The sequence below is a fragment of the Diadema setosum genome, chromosome 18 (assembly GCF_964275005.1).
Source record: "Diadema setosum chromosome 18, eeDiaSeto1, whole genome shotgun sequence".
Taxonomy (NCBI): Eukaryota; Metazoa; Echinodermata; class Echinoidea; order Diadematoida; family Diadematidae; genus Diadema; species Diadema setosum.
In genome coordinates, this window is record NC_092702.1 from 4,741,154 (window position 1) to 4,762,501 (window position 21,348).

At 35.8% G+C, this 21,348-nt stretch overlaps 1 protein-coding gene across 1 annotated transcript in view; it reads right to left on the reverse strand.

Moving 5' to 3' along the window:
- The window catches only part of LOC140241943 (uncharacterized), a 118,443-nt gene that overhangs the window by 16,055 nt on the left and 81,040 nt on the right, over positions 1–21,348 (reverse strand). Inside the window, exons 4-5 of the mRNA XM_072321690.1 lie at positions 6,487–6,549; positions 4,102–4,166 (exon numbers count right to left, since the gene is read on the reverse strand). Coding sequence (XP_072177791.1) covers positions 4,102–4,166; positions 6,487–6,549 — 128 coding nt within the window. The remainder of the gene's footprint in view (positions 1–4,101; positions 4,167–6,486; positions 6,550–21,348) is intronic.

The following is a 21,348-nucleotide window of genomic DNA, read 5'->3' on the forward strand; positions in this document are numbered from 1 at the left end:
GGCCTACCTGATCAACTGGTGTTTTCATGATATAGACCCAGCCAGTTTGTTTAAAGCCCTTCTATTTCCTCTCCTCCAAACTTTACACACTAGTCACTTTACCCTGCCCTTGGAAAGCTTTGTTTTTCATTTGTCACACCCCCGCCTGCTCTTGGTGACATACGTGGCTGTCCACCCTCTGGCTAACAGGAAGGGTCAAGCAATGAACATCACCATATTTCCCCTTCATCAGAAGCCCGTCTCCAAGGTGATTGATATCAAATTAGACAGGCCACTTCCTAACACATGTTCCGCAGAAATGTTCCTACGTGTGCCTTCTCTTTGACCTCTGAGTGCTTGTCCAGGACCGATTGCGTCATCCACTTCTCATGAAACACCTTACGATTTCCTTTTTCTTTCAAGAGACCATAGGGCCCTGGGAAACTGAAAGGGGCTGTGATGGTACATCAAATGTCAAGACTTCGCCTGAACTTGGCACTAATGTTTTCTGGGGGACCTCCCGTGCAAATCAGAAATGTTTCCATCAAAGCAACGGCTCATATTAAAATGGTTACAGCAAGCAATGTAAAAGAACTCCGCCCAAGCTATATTCATGGAGTAAAGGTAAAAAAATGGCTCTTATTTGCCCCGTATAATGTCTACAAACCCACCACAGACACGGCAAGGTAAAGCCTGCCACCATACAACATATAAACAAGTATATACAAGCGACTTTTGCACATACCAAAAATTAAAACTTTTTTTTTTGAATTTTGCATTTTGCTATGCAATGCAAAAACCGTTCATATTTGTGTGTAGGATAAGAAATCATTAATTATTGCAATCTACATCGTGATGCAAAAATCAGTCCCACATGGTTTAGAAATAGATATATATATCATGATAATTTGCTTACGCAATGTGTGTGAATGGCATGCAAAGATTTTATCAATCTTTTTTCAAAATCCCATAATGCAACTCGGCGCAGTAGGTTTGCTCTCTTGGATGTTAAAGATCACATTCTGGTCACTGTTGATTTTTTTTTTTTAAACTCTAATTTGCCCTGCACAGCATGCATATTAAACAGTAACAAATAAAATCAATTTTTGAAACATAATGCAAAAATCATTCAATCATGTGTGTGAATGCAACTACTCTTTTGAGAAAATTCATGGATTCAAACACTATGCATTAAATTTAAACACTATGACAACACAGTCCTAGACCTTACAAAATTGACAAAGGGGTTTCAAATATTGAATTTCCGATATTTGAACAAATCTGATATTCCTCACGTTCAGCCAAATCAACTGCAAATCCTCTTGCAGATTCATGGCTTTAACTTTCTCGTTGTGCTGAGATAATGGGTTATACTGACTACAATAGGCCCGTTCACAAACAACGAAAATCGAAATTTCAATCGCGATCCAAATTTCGATTTTTTTTTTCGACCGTTCATACACAGGGAAAAATCGCACTTCGCAGCATGGAAAGAACGATCAGTGGCCAAACTGCGCATGCGTGAAACTTGCATGACCGAAGACTGACCCCGCCCGCAGTCCCAATAGAGTTTCGCACGCGCTACGAACGATGGGATTAAAAATACCGATTTCCGAATCTCGATCGCGCTCACACACATGACGCTTGGCAAAATAATCGCGATTATTCTGAAAAATCGCACTAATAGTGCGAGTTGGATCGCGATAAGGATCGCGGTAATTAGTGAGATTTTTCTGTCCACACTGGAAAAAATTTCGAAATTTTGATCGCGATAAGAAAATCGATTTTTAAATCGCACTTTTTCCCTTGTGTGTGAACGGGCCTAATGTGCACAATTATTTCAGCTCTCTCCTATCATTCAGTGGTTTTATTAGTCGCCTTCTGTTTTCTTGTCAAAATTTAAATTCTATCCGTTTTGATACATTTTGTTGAGACCGCCATGATGGAGGGAGAAAAGCGGACATAAAAACTTGACGAAATTGACGTGATTTCCCTTTCATTTATCTTAGACAGCGCCCTCCCTTGACAGGCCATAGCAACTGACAGACGAACTTCGAGTCCCTCACATCACTTGACACGTGACTCGCTTGAAGACGACTCTTTCGATGCAGCTCCCCTTGTGTTTGCAAACGCACCATCACTCACGTGCCCACTTTTCCTTCTTCACGGACTCTTACAGCAGTTCTTGCCTCATGGCCATAATTGAATTTGCAGATACCAAACAGTGGCCTGTCAAATTCAATCAGTTGTCAAAATGGAGGAAATTCTTGGGTTCTTTGGTGCCAATCTGTGAGGTGTGCGCTTTCACATGGTTTCATTCATGCCATGTATCATCAGACGTTCAACGGCACTGAAGGTCTCTTTAAAGCTTTCAGAGGATGCTGGATCACTTATCAGCTTGAATTCAAAATTAAATACTTTGCTTGACTGACTGATATAGTTTAATTTTGACATGGAAATCACAATACCAACATTCAGATTATAGCCAAAAGATACCTGCATCCGGATGAAAAAAAAAAAATATCGCAGAATACTTTCATTGCCCTTCATCAAAATTTGTTCAAAAACTTGATATGAGAAATGGCATGAAGTTGGGTTCTGCAGTTAAGTGAATGGATAAGTCAGAGAATAAGTTGTGTGTCTATATTCCATAGTGAATTTGATTAACTCCCGACCAGTCACTGCCCCTTTAGAAAACATTGACCAGGCAAACGCATCATAAGAATGAATGAATGAAAAAAGACAGGAACATGCAGAAATTGATATGAAACCAGACATTACAGTATACATAGTTCTTGATTTTTTTATGTTTGTTTGTTTGTTTCTTTGTTTGTCTCTGCTAAAAATGTTCCATTTGATTCTGTGATACCAGTCACTACAAGTCCTCCTTTTTTCTTTTTTTCTTTTTTGCAAAAACAAAACAACCAACACATTTGTGCTACAAGAGGCCATATGAAAAATTAATTGACTAATTCTTTTAGTCCAGTGGTTATTAACATATTTACATACATTATAGATAGCACTGTAAAATGTGGTGCTGGGAAGACCTAAAGATATTTTCCAGTATCAGTAAAATTAACACATAAAGAGATTATCATGATTGAAATTTTGACCGATGATCTTTCTGCCCATTACACTTTTTTTCCTGATAAAAGTGTTTGCATGCAACATATCAGTAATGAACTGAGAAGCAGGCACAATTGTAGGAATAACATCCATCATATTTTGAAAAAACAAACAAAAAACAAAAAAGGACATGTTCATGTAACTGTAAACCATTCTTAGTAGAATCCCAGGGTCTACTTACAGTTTCGCTTCAATCAAAGCATCCTCCTGTCTCTTTTAAATGTGATAGAAGTACTGATATTCCAAAGAGCTTTACTCAGAAAAACAAGCAGGAAGAATCACAGTGCAATGTGTTTGATACACTAAACAGATCTACAGGCAAAATATTTAAGCAGACACAACAAAGTCACATAATTCACTTCTATCCTTCTATCTTCACAAAATTTTGTGGGAATATCTATCAGGCTTCCTTGAGAATTGTTTATATATTTTAGGGAGCACATTTTGATAGTACTGCACAGTAACAACACACAGAAAGCACATCCCAGTGTACAGTTACCAATGTCCTAACATGGATAATTCTAAACTGTGACCAACACTGACATTACAAATGCATGAGAGAAGTTAACCCTTAATCTTGGCCCCAATGTGCAGGGGCGGATCTAGCTTTTTATAAAGGAGGGGGTTGGGGCGGTATGCGAGGGAGCATAGCGACCGAGCCCGAGCGAGCGGAGCGAGCGAGGGGGGGGGGGAGGGGGTGTCCCCCCTCCAACAGTAGGGAGAATTTTTGAAAATCTGTGTGTGAAAATGGCGTTTTCTTGCATCTAAAACATCACTATTTTTGGTATAGAGGTCATTGCCATAAATAGAAAAAAATAAAATTACAAGTTAAAAAAAAAAGGTAAGATTAAAAAAAAAATGGCCCCCGGATTTTTTTTTTTTTTTTTTTTTTTTTTTGGGGGGGGGTTGCAACCCCCCAACCCCCCCTCTAGATCCGCTTCTGATGTGTTTTGGCTATGAGCAAGGGACGGATATGGGAAGAAATGAGTTAATTACCTTTCTGTGGGAAGTAGTCTCTAGGTGGGGTCTGTGGTGGACCTGGCTGCATCGGAGGCGGTTTTCTGTTTAATGGGGAAGGAAGCAAAAGTACGAATCCACATCAGCAAAGGTGAAAACAAAAATCAAAACACAAATAAATAGCCCCTCACCTCTATAACACAAGCTCTGTAATTCAATTGATAGGTGATTCTATTATTTCAAAAGGTATTATTCAGGTAATGTGTAGGGTATTTTACACTAGCATGTTCCGATAAAGTACATAACAAACAGTTTTGCATCTAGATCACTTCCAGGTCTGCCATGCAACATACACTGTACTTTGAAATCAAAAACAACATTCAGATTAAAGTTTACAGTATGTGAGAATCAGGTGGAGGAATATCCAGCCTATAGCAAAATTTGATTTCAGAGAAGAGGTAATGCAATACATGCTTCTCATTGCACAATGCAAACTTTCTAATATTGTCCTTTGTAATATTTGTCCATTGTCAACAACATCGACAACAACAATGATGAATACTACTATTCTGTAAAATTGAGCTGTTTTGGAAAATTGTGCAATCACACATTATATAATATTGTACAATGACTCTCAGTATTTATTCATTCAGTTTTATTTGTCAGTTTCATTTGACAAAAGTAAATAATCAAAAAATGTATTTACTGGTTGCATAGTTAACTTTTATGGCAAATAAACAAGGTTCTCAACATAATGTCAATATTTTATGGTCTGATAGTTGGAACATTTGGCTTCCTGGATTACATGAATATCTAGAGTTCATACCCACTCTGTGCTTACTACATAACATACTTTAACCCACTGAGGACGAGTCACAAGTATACTCGGGTAGACTGTGTCTATGGGAAATGTTTGTTGTAGCAAAATCAGTCCATCCTCAAAGGGTTAAGTGGAATCTCTTGGCTTATTGTATGATACAACTTGGACTTCAATTTAGATTTTTTACACTAGAATAAAATAGCAAGTTCACTTTTTCCCCATTCTTATTCATATTCCGTCTTTTCACTCTGGAAAATATAACAATGTACTGGTAACTGCAGCAAGATCATTTTTACCTGAGCCTACCAAGCTGCAATATAGTGGATTACTATTTCTGAGATATGTAAGAAGAGTATGCGAGTATAATAAAAAGTAAAGGCCATTTCTTTCAGTCCACATTTTTACTCATAAATCCCAAGTTCTGTGCAGTGTTGAAATTATAGAAGAACTTGTGATATTCAGTTTTTAAACCTTTGTTATATGAGACATTAAACTTAAATTTGTGCTAATACTGGGAAACATTTTCTTGGAAGGAATGTATGAACGCTGTATCAATTGAACCTCAGTCCACAGTCCATTATCTATTGGAAAATATCTGATGTCCTCCTTTGAATATCAATTTGTTCTGATACCAGGATACATATCTCAGGAAACAATACAAGGAAAGATATCCTTCAGCAATGCCCAGTTCTATGAAATACCAAAATTGGGAATTCCGCACAAATGTTAACAGTTGTATTACCCTTTGCAAAGTGTCCTCTGTCATGTAGTGAACTTCTCCTTTCAAAACTAGTTGGGCACAGGACTGGTGTTTATTGTTCGTAAACTATTACGGTATGAATGAATGGATTTATACACCATCAAGTACAATTGTTAATATCACTGTTCAGTTTTCACTCTTTCTCATCCAAAACTGCACTCCTAGACACAATTCTGTAAAAAGCATTGTTCAAGTAGCATGGCTGTGCACTAACCCATTTTTTACTGGTCCGACCTGTGTGTTGGACCAGCAGGTAACAGTGTTTCCATTTTTTACTGGCAGGTCCATTCCTGAAAAAGTTAATGGTCTAACAGTGATTTTTACTGGTCAGGAACCATCGAACCAGTGCCAGTGTGCAGCATTGTAATTAGCATATTCCTCATCTTACACTAAAAACAAATGTACCACCTCACAATGCTTAAAGGGAAGGTACAGTATTGGTGGAGATGAGAATTTGCCTTTTAACTTTTTGCAAGATATCAAGAAAACACTTATGACATATTACAGAGCGTGCCGTTTTAAGAGGAATTCAAAGTTTACTTGATGGAAATCGGAATTGGAATGACTGAAACATTGAAAAACAAGTAGAACAAAGCGATCGTCATAAAGTGTGGGTCTCACACTTTATTAGAATCACTCTTTTTTGGATATCTCAGCCATTTCAAAACCAATTTTCATCAAATAAACGTTGAATTCTTCATAGAATTACATGCTCTTTCACATTTCATAAGAGGTTTATCATTATCTCACCAAAAAATGTTAGGAACCTGGAATTAGGTCTCAACCAAAACTATACCATCCCTTTAAATGTACTTCAAAATTAAACACAAATCTTGAATCTTACCTTTTCTGTAATCTGTTGCTTTTTGCTCTTGACTTGATGATGTTGATATTCCTCCATAGCATACTGTGTAAAAAAAAGTAAGATTATCACAAACAAATTAACTTCTAATAACAAATCACACACAAAATACATCAATGACTTCTTATATCATTGAGAAATAATACCTACCACAAGATTGAATAAAGATACACAGTTTATTCTTCCTTCATGAGTAGAAACGGTGCAGACATGAAGCAATGATCCAATCGCATGTTACTTTTGCTTCAAATTAACAATATTCAAAACCTGACAGCTACCACTAAAAAGTTTATTTTTTTCCATTAAAAATATATTTCTGGCTTAACAGACATAATACTGTGGTTCAAAAAGACTACAGTGTGTACAGCTATGTAGTTCTTGTTTTTCTGGCATGCACTATATTAATAAATATAGTACAATAAGATATGAAAGCAACATTCCAAACTACAAAATGGGTGCTGAACAGATAGAAGAGCCTGAATTTTATATTTACTATGTAGAGTTGACTGCAAAGATAAGATTTTCTCCTGCATAAGTCCCATGATCTTCTACAAGCGTAATGATTCTAGCTGCAGAAAAGAGCAGGGAATTTTGTTGGAACTTCGCCTATTCTCATTTTTGATCAACAATGCATAGAGCACTTAAGCTCCATCTCATAATATTATCTCAAGCCAAAATCTATGAGCATTCTCAGAACTCTTAAATGGTACCGTATGTGGTATCGTAGTCACACTTAAATCTCTGAAGAATAAAGTAGATGGAAAAACACATGTTTCAGAGTTCCATTCACACACAATATGTTTCTTTCTTATCCCCCCCCCCCCCCCATCCCTCCCAATAAAAATGCTTACAGCTGCATTGTATTATGCAAAGGGTCTCCTCAGGCACAAAAGGAAAAGGTGCCAATGAAAAAGTTTATTCTCAGAGGCAACTACATTCTAAGACAAAGTGTTTCACATCCTCTGAAGCATGACATGCTTCTAGGAAATCATCATACAGCATACATCTTCCTTGAAAATGTGGCTCATGATGAAACTTGATGGTCTCAGATGGGTACTGAAAGGTTATCTTGCCAGAAAGTGGCCACATTTGAGTCACAACTAGCAGCTTTGTTACATTAATTGTCTTGTAACGGTGAAGATGATAAAATCACAGGCATTAATGCTGAAACAATTGAAATTTGAGGTGATCTGCCCCCTCCCCCACAAATGGAAAATTTGATAGGCTAAAATTTCAAAAGTCAAAAGACTGATAAAGCAACTACCATTTCAAAGTTTAACAATGCTTTAAAATGTGAAAATTATCCTTTCTCCCAAAGCATGTTACTATGGTGCTCTGAATTGACCATTACGTGTCTATGCATCTAATCTCCTGTTCCTTGTGATCTACACGTAAGTTGTGCAGAATATGCATCTTTGCTTTACAACTTTAATATCATATTGCGTGACTTTGACACAAGTAGAATATGTATATATCTTTAGCATTATGTTTTGCATATATTTTTTGAAGCAAAAATTACTAAATGAAATGAAATGAAATGAAAGCTTCAATGCTGATTACCAGATCAAGCACAATTCATTTCTCCAGATCAGATTTTACCCTTAACTAAAACTTAACCCTAGTTTTAAGAGTAATTTAAGGTGTTGGATTCTATACAGCTATGATGCTTCACTCTTCGAAAGAAATATAAATATTATAACTTTCAAGGAGAAGGCATTGATCTCAAAGGGTGCTAGTCTAATCCTGAATATTGAAAAAGACAGTAAATTTCATACATATCCACCATAGGATCACCAAACTTTATTTCAGATAAAGAGATTAACATAAAGAAGATAAAACATCCCAATATCAAAAGTTCAGCATGACCCTAGAATGCCTACTGAAGTTACATGTATAATCTTAAATATCTCCCCTTTCATGTATATTAAAGGCCTCAGGAAGATATGAGAACTTGGCTTGAAATAATATCATTTATCTGTGTTCAGGCTCTATGTTGAAGACTATTCTAGGGCTTATGCTTTTCTTTTGAGGTAATATTACTTTTAAGGCCAGCATGTTTAACATCAAATATGAGTAATACACAATTTTCTACCACAGGCACAAAAGACAATACCGATCAATTCTTGCAAGCTTCAATTTTCTACTTAAAAAAAAAATGTTTATCATATTTGTATGAGATGACATGTAGTTGACAATAGTATACTTGGAATTATTTCCAAATATTGCTAGGAATGTGTAGGAATGATAGGAATATGTATTCATATATTCCTAGGAATACAAAGGAAAAATATGAATTATACTCATATATATTCCCGTATGTTTGGAGTTTTAGGATCTTCAAGCTAAGACATCATTCCATCCATACAAGATTTACAACGTGTATATTTCCATGCTGTGAATTCCGTGAAGGCATCCAATTAATTAATCAACTTTTTACGGTTTGCTGGTAATTACAATTACTGACACTTTTACAAATTGTAAATCAAGACCTAGCCCACACAAAAAGTTTGAACTGCAATCATATCTCTAACCTCTACAGCATAGGTAGTCACAGTGTCATCAAGACTTTGTGTTGACTACCTGTTATAAACCATTTCTGATACATTTTATACTTTATTAATACATCTTAAAGTAAGACAGGAAACATCGACCATAAATATTTTGGGGATTTGTGAAAAATCTTTGTATAAATGTCAAAAATGAATGAATCCACAGCAAGAACTGTAATCCTTCTGGGCAACATGTTGACAGAGTGCTAAAGCCAACCAAAATCTCCCCAGATCGTAAACACCCATATCAGGCTGCATGCGTGGGACAGCGGGACACGAGAGAAGCAGACTGCAAGACTAACATTTGCCGAAGGCTATGAGGGGCCGTGTTCTCTGCTGAACCGACTTGTCATTTTGCTGAAGGGCATTTTGGCACATCCGCAGCTCTTAAAGGTTACCATAACCTGCCTTCAGCACTGGCAAACACAGGCAAACACTCCTAATCTGGTAGAAGTTTTATCAGTAAGCAAAATTTGGCACAAGTATTCTGAGTTAGTAAACTCCCAAGTCGTATCAGTTCTGAATCAATCGGTGAGAAATCAAAACTGATGAAAGATTTGTATAGCTCTAGGAGTTACTCAATCAGATGTAATGCTGCATAGTGTATCCATGGGTCATCAGTTATTGTATCTGGATGTTGCAAGAAAGAATAAGTTTCAGGACAGAGGAAGAGGCACTGTACGTGTGAACTCAACATTTCTGGGTCAAGTGACGTGTTAGAAGAGATTAATTTCACCTGCTATTTCAGTGACACTAGGAATCATTTTGGTGTTAGGTCAGACAAATGATGGGTTGCCTTTGAAGTGGTTTTAGGGTTTATGGAAAATGATAGACAATATTGATGATAATGATTGATTTAAACAACTGTAAATTGTGGCAAAGTCACCAGTGAGATAGCATAAAGATTCTACATCTCCTTAAAGGGCTAGTTGTTCAATCTCAAAATACTCATAGATTTGAATAATTTGGACTTTCTTGCACTAACATAGCTCTATAAAGTGTTGGTTCAGGTAAAATGTCATTAAATGTCATGTGTCACTGATGTTAAGGCAATAGTCCTTTAAGTTTTTCCAAGATCACAAAGCTTTGAATGAGGGAGTGGGAAGTTGCAATAATACCCCTTTCAGGTAATCGTGGATGCGGATAATAGGAGCACAAGTCGTAAAATTTCGATTACATGAACGGGAGAGGAGTAGAAAAGTGCGCATTATTTTTATGCTGCTATTATGCGCATAATTGCAGCATGAGGAGTAGATCGAGAATACATGAACGCGTTTTACGACTTATCCGCACTAACATTCCACAGTTCGGTCAAAGGTCACTCGATTTCCCGCACAACCGCTGATTGCTGAGCTTGAGCGCGCGAGAGGTGTGCATACACGTGAGGATATTCACCGGAAACATTACGTCATTATAGAGGCGTGCGCAGTAACCATGACAAATAACTCGCACAAATAACTCGCACCATTATATGAACGGGTGCTCGTAAAAGTAGTGCGCACTTCATGGGATATATGAACGCGATTTTGACTACTTCATCCGCATTATTTGGATGCGGATAATTGAACCGCGATTACCTGAAAGGGGTATAAGAGGCGGTTGTTGGAGCAAGGAGGCAAAAAATAATACAATGTAAATGTACACAGAAAAAGGAAAAAGTGCCATGACTGTTCTTTAGAGAGTTCTATCTGTTAGCATGACTCACAGTCTACGCATAGTATGTAGGTTTTTATGCTGGGAAAAGCACAGACTATCTCACCACAAACATGCGTTGCACTGTGCAGAACAAACATAATTCTAACGAGTCCCGCTCCCTCTGCGGATCCGAGTCGCCGGTGTCACAAAAGTGCAATTAACGTGATGGTAATCTCTCACCTAATCCCCTATGACCACACTGCGGGTTCGTTCTACGAAAAGAGATCCGCAACGGAGTTTCCCATGAACAGATGCAGGTCTAACTTTGACTATCTTATGTCATTGTTATGATATGAAAGACCTGGCTACTCATTCAAAACTTTCATTTTAACTTGTTGAAGACAAGTCCCCAGTATACTAGGGCAGGTGTCTGTGGGAAATGCATGTTGTAGCCTAAGTGGCTCATTCTCAATGGGTTAACTTTAGTCCACGTCATCTAAGACCCTTAAAGGGGCATTTGGCCAAACATATATATTTTGGATTCAATTAATGCAGAAATATGAGAAAAACACATCAGGGAAATTTGACAAAATTGGACGATGAGATCTTTAAAAGTGCCCTGACACTTGCACTATGCAGGGAATTTTTCCAATTTCATGTGAGCAGCAATGGCCAACCATAGCCTAAAGTGTGATTTAAATCAAACTTAGATTAAAGTGCATCTTTGAGAAACACCAAATATTATCAAATTTTAAAGTTTTGGATAAATCCTTGATCACATACAGAGACTCACAGAGGAACAGCCACTGGCTGAAGTGAGTGACCTGTGGTGAAAAAAAAAATGTTGCTATATGTAACCTTCACCAAGAATAAAGATTGACTGTCAGTCTTTTGCATAATGGGACACTCGAGTTTGTATCTGTGCAAAGCTAGCTCACAGGAAACAATGTGTCTGCATGAATTTCATGCGCCAATATACAGTATGTGTAATACAATGGAAGAAAAAACATACAAAGCGATGTCATATTGAGGGTACATTAGTGGAGCAAACACTTTGTTGCCAAAAAACTGAGAAAATACTTGAAAATTCAGGGGACAATCTTCATAAGCAGAGTTTGACTAGGAAGATGGCCCCAATGTTGCAACATAAAATACACTATCATAAAGTAAATCTTGCCATTCACTCTATGTTTGAGTTTGAGTGTATTTTTTTTTTTCACCATGGGTCACTCACCTCAGCCAATGGCTGTTCTTCTGTGAGTCTGTATAGTTTAACTCATTATGTGCCATGGTGAAAACCCCCTGTGTGTCACGTTATTCTGAGACAGCAGTGTAGTCATGTTTTAGTAAAACATTCTGTTTTTCAAATCTGAATAACTTTTACAGATTTTTGTTAACCTTGACATGTAATGAGCAATGTTGTAGAGAAAATGCCAAGCTTTGCTTTCATGTAAATTATATGACAAATCCATGTTTGTTTTTCTGTCATATGACCAGTAGCTATATACATTATTGTAGAAGCATTACCACTTTTGCACACAAGACTGTGACTTACTCGTAAATCCAATCAGGAACACAACTTAATAGTCAATTTCGCAAATGTTGCATATAAAGAATTAAACCATACACAGTTACAAAATACAACATTTTATACATAGTATAGAGATTATACAATATGTGTGTGTGTGTGTGTGTGTGTATTTCAAAACATAGTTCCAGTTCATCACTGGGTTCCTCTAAATCAGTAAACTACACACAGGATTAACAAAGAAAAAAAATAAAAAACTGAGTAAAAACAAAATTCACTCACACAAATACTGTAGTGTTATGTCGATGACATCAACTGATTTTGGGGTTGGGTTTTTTTGTTGGTTTTTTTTTTTTTTTTTTTGTATGCCAAACATAAGTAGGCCTAAACCTAGAGGAAAACACACACACACACACACACACACACAAAGAAACAGAATAATGCAAGGCATTTTCTCTTATGAGACATGCAAAAACCCATCATTAAATATGAATACATCAACTCTGAACAGATTGTTTTAATGCATAACATCTGAACAAAAAAAAATGCATAAATGATGGGTGTGTGTGTGTGTGTGCATGTGTGTGTGAATGTGGTTACACCTTTTCTTCATGTATGCAGAATCCTCAAAAGCATTTACTAAATAAACTACTGTATTTGCCATATATCTGGTGAGTCTAATTTTTTGCAAAACAAGACTTCACGACAATTTTGCAAGTGGTTGAATTCACAATTCTAGAGTACAGCAATGAAGGCAGTTATGTATCCATGCATCCACATCACATTCATATGAAGGTCACAGTTGATAACTGAGCACGTTACTAAATTCACAAACAGTACCCAAATTGTAAAATCTGTAAACATAAAAAAAAAAAAATCGAGAAGACTACAGCACATTTTATTAAATAACTAGGAAAACTGTGTTTCAGATTATGCTGTGCTTCACCATGTGCAATTGTTCCATGATCACAGAGCTTGCCAAATTGCCAATACACATTCTGTTGTCACTCAAACTCGCACAGTGGCCTGTGTCGGCTGCATGCATCAACTTCCATGCTTGCAGAAAGGTTGCTGGTGGAAAAAAAAATTGTACACATTGGTCTGATTTGAGAATAAACTTGCAAAATGATTCACTGACACACAGCTAATTGCAGCCATGAAGATTATGGGAGATAAATATAGAGCCATGCACATTGCCTCAGTCTGCGGGCACCAGGGTTACGAGAGGAAGCAGTTCACAGCGCGGTGGGAATATTCGGTGTTGACTTCTGGAGATTTTAATAAAGTTTTGTGTGTCCCTATTTGCAACCCTGAAAACTAGATTCCTTTCATAAGCTAGTATATTGTAGAAGTAGGTTGTCATTCAGACATTTCCTATTAAGAATAACAGAACTGGAATCTTGTTTATGATGGAGGGGGGAAACGATATTCAGATTTCCAGTCAATTTATTCAGACCCTGAGTAAAATCCAAAGTTAGTTTTGGTACCTACCAAAAGCAAGCATATTCTTAAGTGACATGGGGTTAGTTTTTCATTTCTTTCTTTTTTAAATCTGAGGTGTATTACTGTAACATTTTGTACACAATATTGGAGGACATTATTCTTCAACTATGTTAATGTTTGTGATGTTGGCAAAAGGAATATACAACCTTTAACCCATTTCAAACAAACTGACTTGATTAGAAAACCCATTTCCCATAGACTTCAATATCAGTCTTAAGTGAGTAAAACAAAGATGGTCCAATATCTGAAAAATATCTGAAAAAAATATTGATGATTACTGAATCAATCTCTGTCTACCAACAGAATGTAGAAGAAACAAATATTCCCATAGACCACAAAGTTGCTATGAATGGAGAAAGTGAAATGAAAGCTTTAATCCTTTTTGTGCCAGGGACTTTGGGCAGTGTGTATAATGCTATGGGATTATCTGTGCCAATCGGCACTCAAAGCATGCAAAAGTTTAAATTTGAATGTCATTGACAATTGACATTCAAAAGATCAAAACTTTGCTTTAAATTCTTTTGAAGAGTCTATTTAAGTTGCAACTCTCTTGTTCTCATTTCACTGCTTTTTTGTTCAAAACACCATGCTTTTCCTGGATGAATCTTTACTCAACCATTCAAATCCTGGGAAATTTGCTTCAAAAATCATTATTTGTCATCACTCAATTGGCAACTCTGCGGAGAGAGATTAGATGAAGCTGGTTAATTTTTTTTTTATCCTTAGATCTGCACAAAATCAGATGGAAACTTATAAGAATTTGTGAAGATAGGCGAGAAATTGACATTTAATATTCTAAAATGTGTTGCCAATTTCATGATTTGTGACAAATTTATCAATTTTAATTTTGCAATGAACCTAGCGAATATAGACAAAGATTGATAATAAGACTAAATTGAAAAATAATTTTCTACTCTTCCTTATGAACATCATCAATTAAATATAATAAAAGAAAGAAAGAAACAGCACTATTAAAGTCAAAGAAATATAGTTCCTGGGAGGCGATGGGTTAAACACTAATGGTATCTTTAATTCATCAGGGTGAAAGACTAATTGAGAGACATGGTGCATGGAATGAGTATTTCCCACCTCACAGTAGTGGGTAATTGTCTCATGACTGTCAAGCACCACACAAACCAATTCTCAGCAAATGTGCTAACTACATATCGATGGCGGTAGAGTATAGCAGTGCTTGATCGCTGGGGCATAACATCATGCTCAGTGACCATGTTCCATGATGCGACACTTCCTACTCCGTAATTGATGATGCCAATTCAATTTGCATCGCCTGAACACTAATTAGAGGTGTGATATATTGCCTTGTATAGTGCATGCTGGTCTGGGGATGACCAGACATAACATTCCACTGTACTAACTTCAAGAGTTTTCATCATCATTCTAGTGTGTATGATACATGTATGTGCTTGCCATAAATTCTTTTGGGCCATTTGATGTTTGCTTGTATCAAAGGTTAGGTACACACCTGTGTTCGTTAAAGGATGGTATGATTATCAATTCAATTCAACAGATGTGAAGCCTGCTAAGGACACAAAGAAAATGGCTTTGAAAATGGTGCAGATACTGTGGCAGTTTCACACCTCAGGGTGCATACGTATACTAAGTGAGCTGAAACAAACCAATTTTCCTGCTTGGGATCAATGAATATTCAAAAGTGCCTGATTTTTTCTATAAATACACATGGTAGTACTGATATTCATCAATTGTTAGACAGTGATACAGTAGAGTATATTATTACAGTAGCTGCGCAATATAAATGTCGCTTATTATTATTATTATCATTATCATCACACCAAGGACCAATTTCTGATGATCTTTACGGCATATTCTTCATCTTAAAGGTCATGGTTACCTTTGGGAGCAGTGATTTAAAAAATGTTCAAGATATCACATTTGATGCATATGTGTAGATTTGTTGTATCGACATTACAAAACATCCTACCGTATGAAATTTTTGTAATGAAGCCTTAAATATAAGAAAATATCAGCATTTTTCTCAGCAATCCATAACTGTACACAGTTTAGTCTGGAAACATTTTATTATAACTATTGTTCACGTTTTGTATATTTTACAATACTCAACACTGATTATACTGATTCAAATTTTTACAGTGGCTATTTCTATCCCTAACTCACATTTTAGAACTATTCTAAAGCACTAATGCTGGGTTTTTGTTTCATCTGCAAATGGTAAATTATGCCTTTTAGTACACAAATTGACAAACTGTGAACATTGAACATGCCTACTAACTCATCAGATTTAAATGCATAAAACATCTGTTTGGAAAACCACACCCTGTCATGTAATTTGTTTTTTTTTTTCTCACCGAGTCCTACTACAGTACTTCTGAACTGCACTTAAAGACTTTTAAAAAAAGTAGGAGGTTGCAGACTTTTCTGTTTTGCCATATTCAGGGGCTACGTGTATATCCCTTTTTAATGTGTTCAGAACAAGACACAAGAAATGACTCATTCCATGTTTGGTGGGACATGACAATATGAGAAGATTCGTAGAACACACTGTTTACACTGCGGACATTCTATTTTGACATCCTATGGGACGCCTTTCAGACGTTGCCTTCCTGCACTCAAACAATGGTGCAAGATCTATCTATACGTATAGGAGTCATCGGACACACCCCGAATACACACACCTACACATGTACAAACATGAACATACATACATGCACATAACCAGGCACACATAAGCACATAACCAGGCACACATAAGCACACACAAGCACACACAGTTGTAATAAATTTGTTAAATAGGGTCGAAAACATATGAATTGAATTTCTATCACGTGTTCCATATGCCAAATGTTCTTGTTGGCAGTCAATGCAGTCACTTCCCTTGAAAAAAACAAACTAACATCCCTTTTCATTTCAAACACTGAGGCACCATCTCTTACGCAAATAAAGTGGGAAAAGTTAATTGTCATTTTTTATATAAATGGGAGGAGTAGCTCCATAATATGTGTAATGTTTGTTATTCTAAAGGTTTGTTTATCTGAAAATGGAACAAAATTTGTTATTCTGCAACAGGTATACTCTACATACCTAGATATTCATTAATCCAAACATGAAAAAGGGTTTGATAATCTGAACATTAGTGGTACTATTCTAAAGACTCTTTATTCTGATGGTTCATAATTCCAAAAATGAAATATGGTTTACTTTAAAGTCTAGTTTATCCAAAACTGAAATAAGGTTCTTTATTCCAAAAAATGAAAAATGGTTTATTTTTCCGAAGGTTCATTAATTTGAAAATGAAATAAGGTTTGTTCATCAATCCGAAAAAGAAAAGAAGATGTGTACTAACAACCTTTGGAATTATGAACTTAATTTTGTTTTCTGATTGACAAACCTTCAGAATTACTAACCTTCTTTTAATTGTGGATTCAACAAACCTTTGGAATTACAAAGCTTATTTCATGTTCAGATTAATGAACCTTCAGAATAATGTATTTCGCTAATTGAATTGCAAACCTTCAGAGTAATGGATCTTTTTCATTTTGGGGATTAAACTGACCTTAAAATTAACAAACCTTTGGAATAATAAACTGTAACTCACTTACATAATTATTCTTTCAGATCACTATTTACTAAGTTATGGATCACTATAGCATACCAAATGGCATGCAAATGTTTTTAAAAATGAATAAATATTTGGTGGGGAAAATGAATAAAATAGGTGGGGTGGAGGTAGGCTATAACCTTCTGGTCCGGATCAGGCATTGGTTCATGAACAGTTATGAATATTCATGATGACATATTCAATGATGACATCACAACAGGTACAGAGACATGACTGTCTGTGCTAATGGCATTGAGTGAAGCTGCACTTCATAAGGTCATTTGTACATCACTCTTCATATTTTGAGTGCTTTATGGAGAGCTGGTTGACATCTGGAGTAGACAGCCTCTTGATACACAGTCAATCAATCATGAATCAGCATCAGTTCAAATTGATTTTATGTCAGCTATGAATTACTTGATGAATAAATCATCAAAGAGTTCAAGTCCAAGAGTCTCATACAGCGTATAAGCACCTTAGATGGACCTTCAGATCGGTATATGAAAACAGTTCTTGATTTGATTTCAAACCGTCTTGATTAAGGGAAATACAACCCAATATATTTGTAGACTGTGAGAATTAGTGAAGAAATGTTAGAGGAACACGTACATCAGCAAACAATCTGTATAAAAGTTATTGATTTTTAAAGTTTTGGTACATACTGCCATTGGTGGATAAAACATTACAATTCATGGTGTCAGAGTATGACCATGATATAGAGAAAGTATGAAGAGAATTCAAAATATTTCATTTTTCAAGCATAATGAAAGAGCACTTTGTTTTCCAAATGCCTCTTTCAGAAGTTGAGGGTCCAATATTACCCTAAACATACATCAGAAACAAGTAGAAAGAAAATGTACTTCTCATGAAAAATTAAATGTTTAAAAATGCATAGCTTTTGAACAGATGGACCAATTTTTGTCAAACTTCACTGCTGTGTTCTATTAATACAAGTAGTGATGCATTCAAACATATATTTGGGTTCAATTTCCCATTAAAAATTTGATGCATTTATTCCTTGGTGAAATCCAGGCAGGAAACTGCAACATGCAGGCCACATGAGACAATTCATCTCAATTAAAGTCTACAGCAAATTCCAGTTTGTGCGATTTTAACATCAATAATTTGTATGATGTTTCACATTTTACAAATAGTACAGACCATATACGTTCACACTTCAAAGTGCTAATCAATATTATGCCCCATAACCAAAATGTGTGCTTTCCATCTGACCTGGCAATATGACAAGAAGCTACTCAATTTCTCAAATATACCTCCATTATTTAAATTATCTTACCTAACAGAGAGAATTAACATAACCCAAATATCTACCATTTTGGCTGCCCATGAATTGAAAACAACTTTTGTTATTATTTTGAATAATATGCAACTGGATAAAGGGTGGTTTGATCTAAACTTGATTTATAAACTTTTCTGCCTTGAAAGAGCTACTAAGCACTGCTTCCCATATGCTTGAACATATCTGGCATGATTTCACCTTTCCTGGGCCATTATTGTCCTAACACATCTGTAAACTCTGCATGACATGCACATGCACCATTACTCATATCCAAACTTAAGTCTTTCAGTATGGATTAAACAAAAACAAAGAAATAAACATTCCCCTGCAGGTTCTAAATGCTTACATTTCTCCTTTCTTTTTTTTTCTCTCTTTTTGACAGTATAGGCTCCAAATGATGGGATACTCTTTTTAGTGGGTTAGCTTCAAAATTAAAGGGTTCCTCTGAATGTAACACATATTTTTCCACCTCTTAATCACGTACTCCCATTAACTTTGGTAAAATCTGGTCTCACCTCACAAGCTTAACATTCAGCTTGAACAGAATACAGTATCCATTATAAAATCATTTAAGAAATGAAACATGTTGTATTACACTTTAATATTCTAATAGACCATACTTTTTTAGACTGCTACAATATTACTATAGCCAGTGGTTCATATTATCAATCAGTCAGTTGCCCTAGAGTGTATTAGATATCTCATCTCAAAAAATTTGTATGTTTTTGGCTTTTTAAGCAGACACACTGTAAATCTGAAAAATGAAAATAAAAACAAAATGTTTATTACCCAGGTTCAGTATCCAAAAATGAAATAAAGTTTGTAATTCCATGGCTCATTTAATTGTGTGCACCATTTTTTCATTTTTGGATTTAATGAACTTTATTTCATTTTTGGAATAACAAACCTTTTTTTTTTTTAAATTTTGGAATAATGAATCTTTGGAATAACTAACCTTATTTCATTTTCAGATCAATGGACCTTCTGAATAATAAGCCTTATTTCATTTTCAAATAATGGACCTTCTAAATAATAAGCCTTATTTCATTTTCCTTCAAATAATGAACCTATCAATAATGCTATAAATGTTACGATTAAATTTTTTTTTTCAATTTTGGATTGGCGAACATCTAAGTATACAGAATTTCTGTATTTTGGAATGATGAACCATATTTCAATTTTGAATTAACAAACCTTCAGAATATGTAATGAACATGACCCATTCAAGAGAATAGCAACTCTTCTATCAACAGGACAGAGTGAATGGTCATGGTTAAAGAAATTGTGCCATTTTTCAGGGCATAATTTTACCTTTATAGTAAAGTTTACCTCCAAAGTAAATCTATAATGGTGATAACTTTACCATTTTACCAATTCTAGAAGAGCAAAATCAATATCAACTCACTTGATTTGTTTGTAACAAAATCTTATGCGAAGGAATGTTGATATATACTGAGCATTCAAATCCTGCTCACTATAAATGAGTCCACACAAACATAATATTAGTCTTAAAGGGGTAGGTATGAAGATTATAGCCACAGACAAAGGTCATTCCTGCATGTAAAGTTTGTCTGGCAAGCAACCATGTGATTTCCTTGTGATGACTGCTTTACGAACGCTCGGCACTTCCAGCGAAGACGGACACATCAGCCTGTGCAATGTAGTCAGCTGTTATGTGACAAGCCACTGTGTACGATGAACCCCGGACTTGCCCCTTGTTTGATACTGACAAATTATCTGAGTCTGAGGAGTAAGTGACTGTCGAGTTTTCCAATATCCAGAGCATGGATGCAAATTATGACCACTTGCAATATTCAAAAAAAGCATGTTAAAAAGGGAATGTACATTATAGTCTAAATGAGTTTATATTAGTCTTGAACTCTACAAACATTTCTAATCAAATCAGTGTACTTTTTTTTTAAATTGTATGTAAACCTCTCTTTCATTTCGTACAGATTTCGGATGTTACCTATGCATGCCCATAGGATTAAAACTTTTTATGTCACAGAAAGCAGACTCAGTGAGGAACAATGAAGACTCTACATGTCTGAGTGTTACCAAGTCTCTTTTTACAGTGTTTCTCACAGAACATAAGAGAAACCCATAAAGTCAGAGTAATACTTTGTATAATATCATGCTGATTATCGTGAGATCATAGAAACAAATGAAACTGCTACTTTCTAAACCAGCCATAGGCACCCTTCAGTGTGTGTGTGTGTGTGTGTGTGTGTGTGTGTATTTATATGTGCGTATGTGCGTGTGTGTGCATATTTGTGTGTATATATGTGTGTTCAGTTGCCAGGTTCATATCATCCTTGCAATTTAGCCCTATTTTTGTATTTACCAGACACAATTTTTGACATGCTTGTCCTGGTTATTTGCTAGTTTTCTGTTATAAAAATATAAAACTATTTCAATAACTGTGCAACAAGAATGTCTTGTTTTTCAAATGTGCACACTTTATTGAGACATCACTATTGTTATCATAAGTATTATTCCTACTTCTATTATGTCAACATTATCATCAGAATTGCTATTACTACTCCTACTATCATCTTTATTAGTATTAGCAGCATTCTTGATGCCACCATCATGATGATTACCACACTCTGCAAATTTATATGTCGCTGGTATTTTGACAAATATTTACACATTAACAGGTTGTAAGGCAGGATTTCACCACCGCTAAATGCAGTGCTAACACACATGCATGCCTCTGGCACCTTCAAATCGT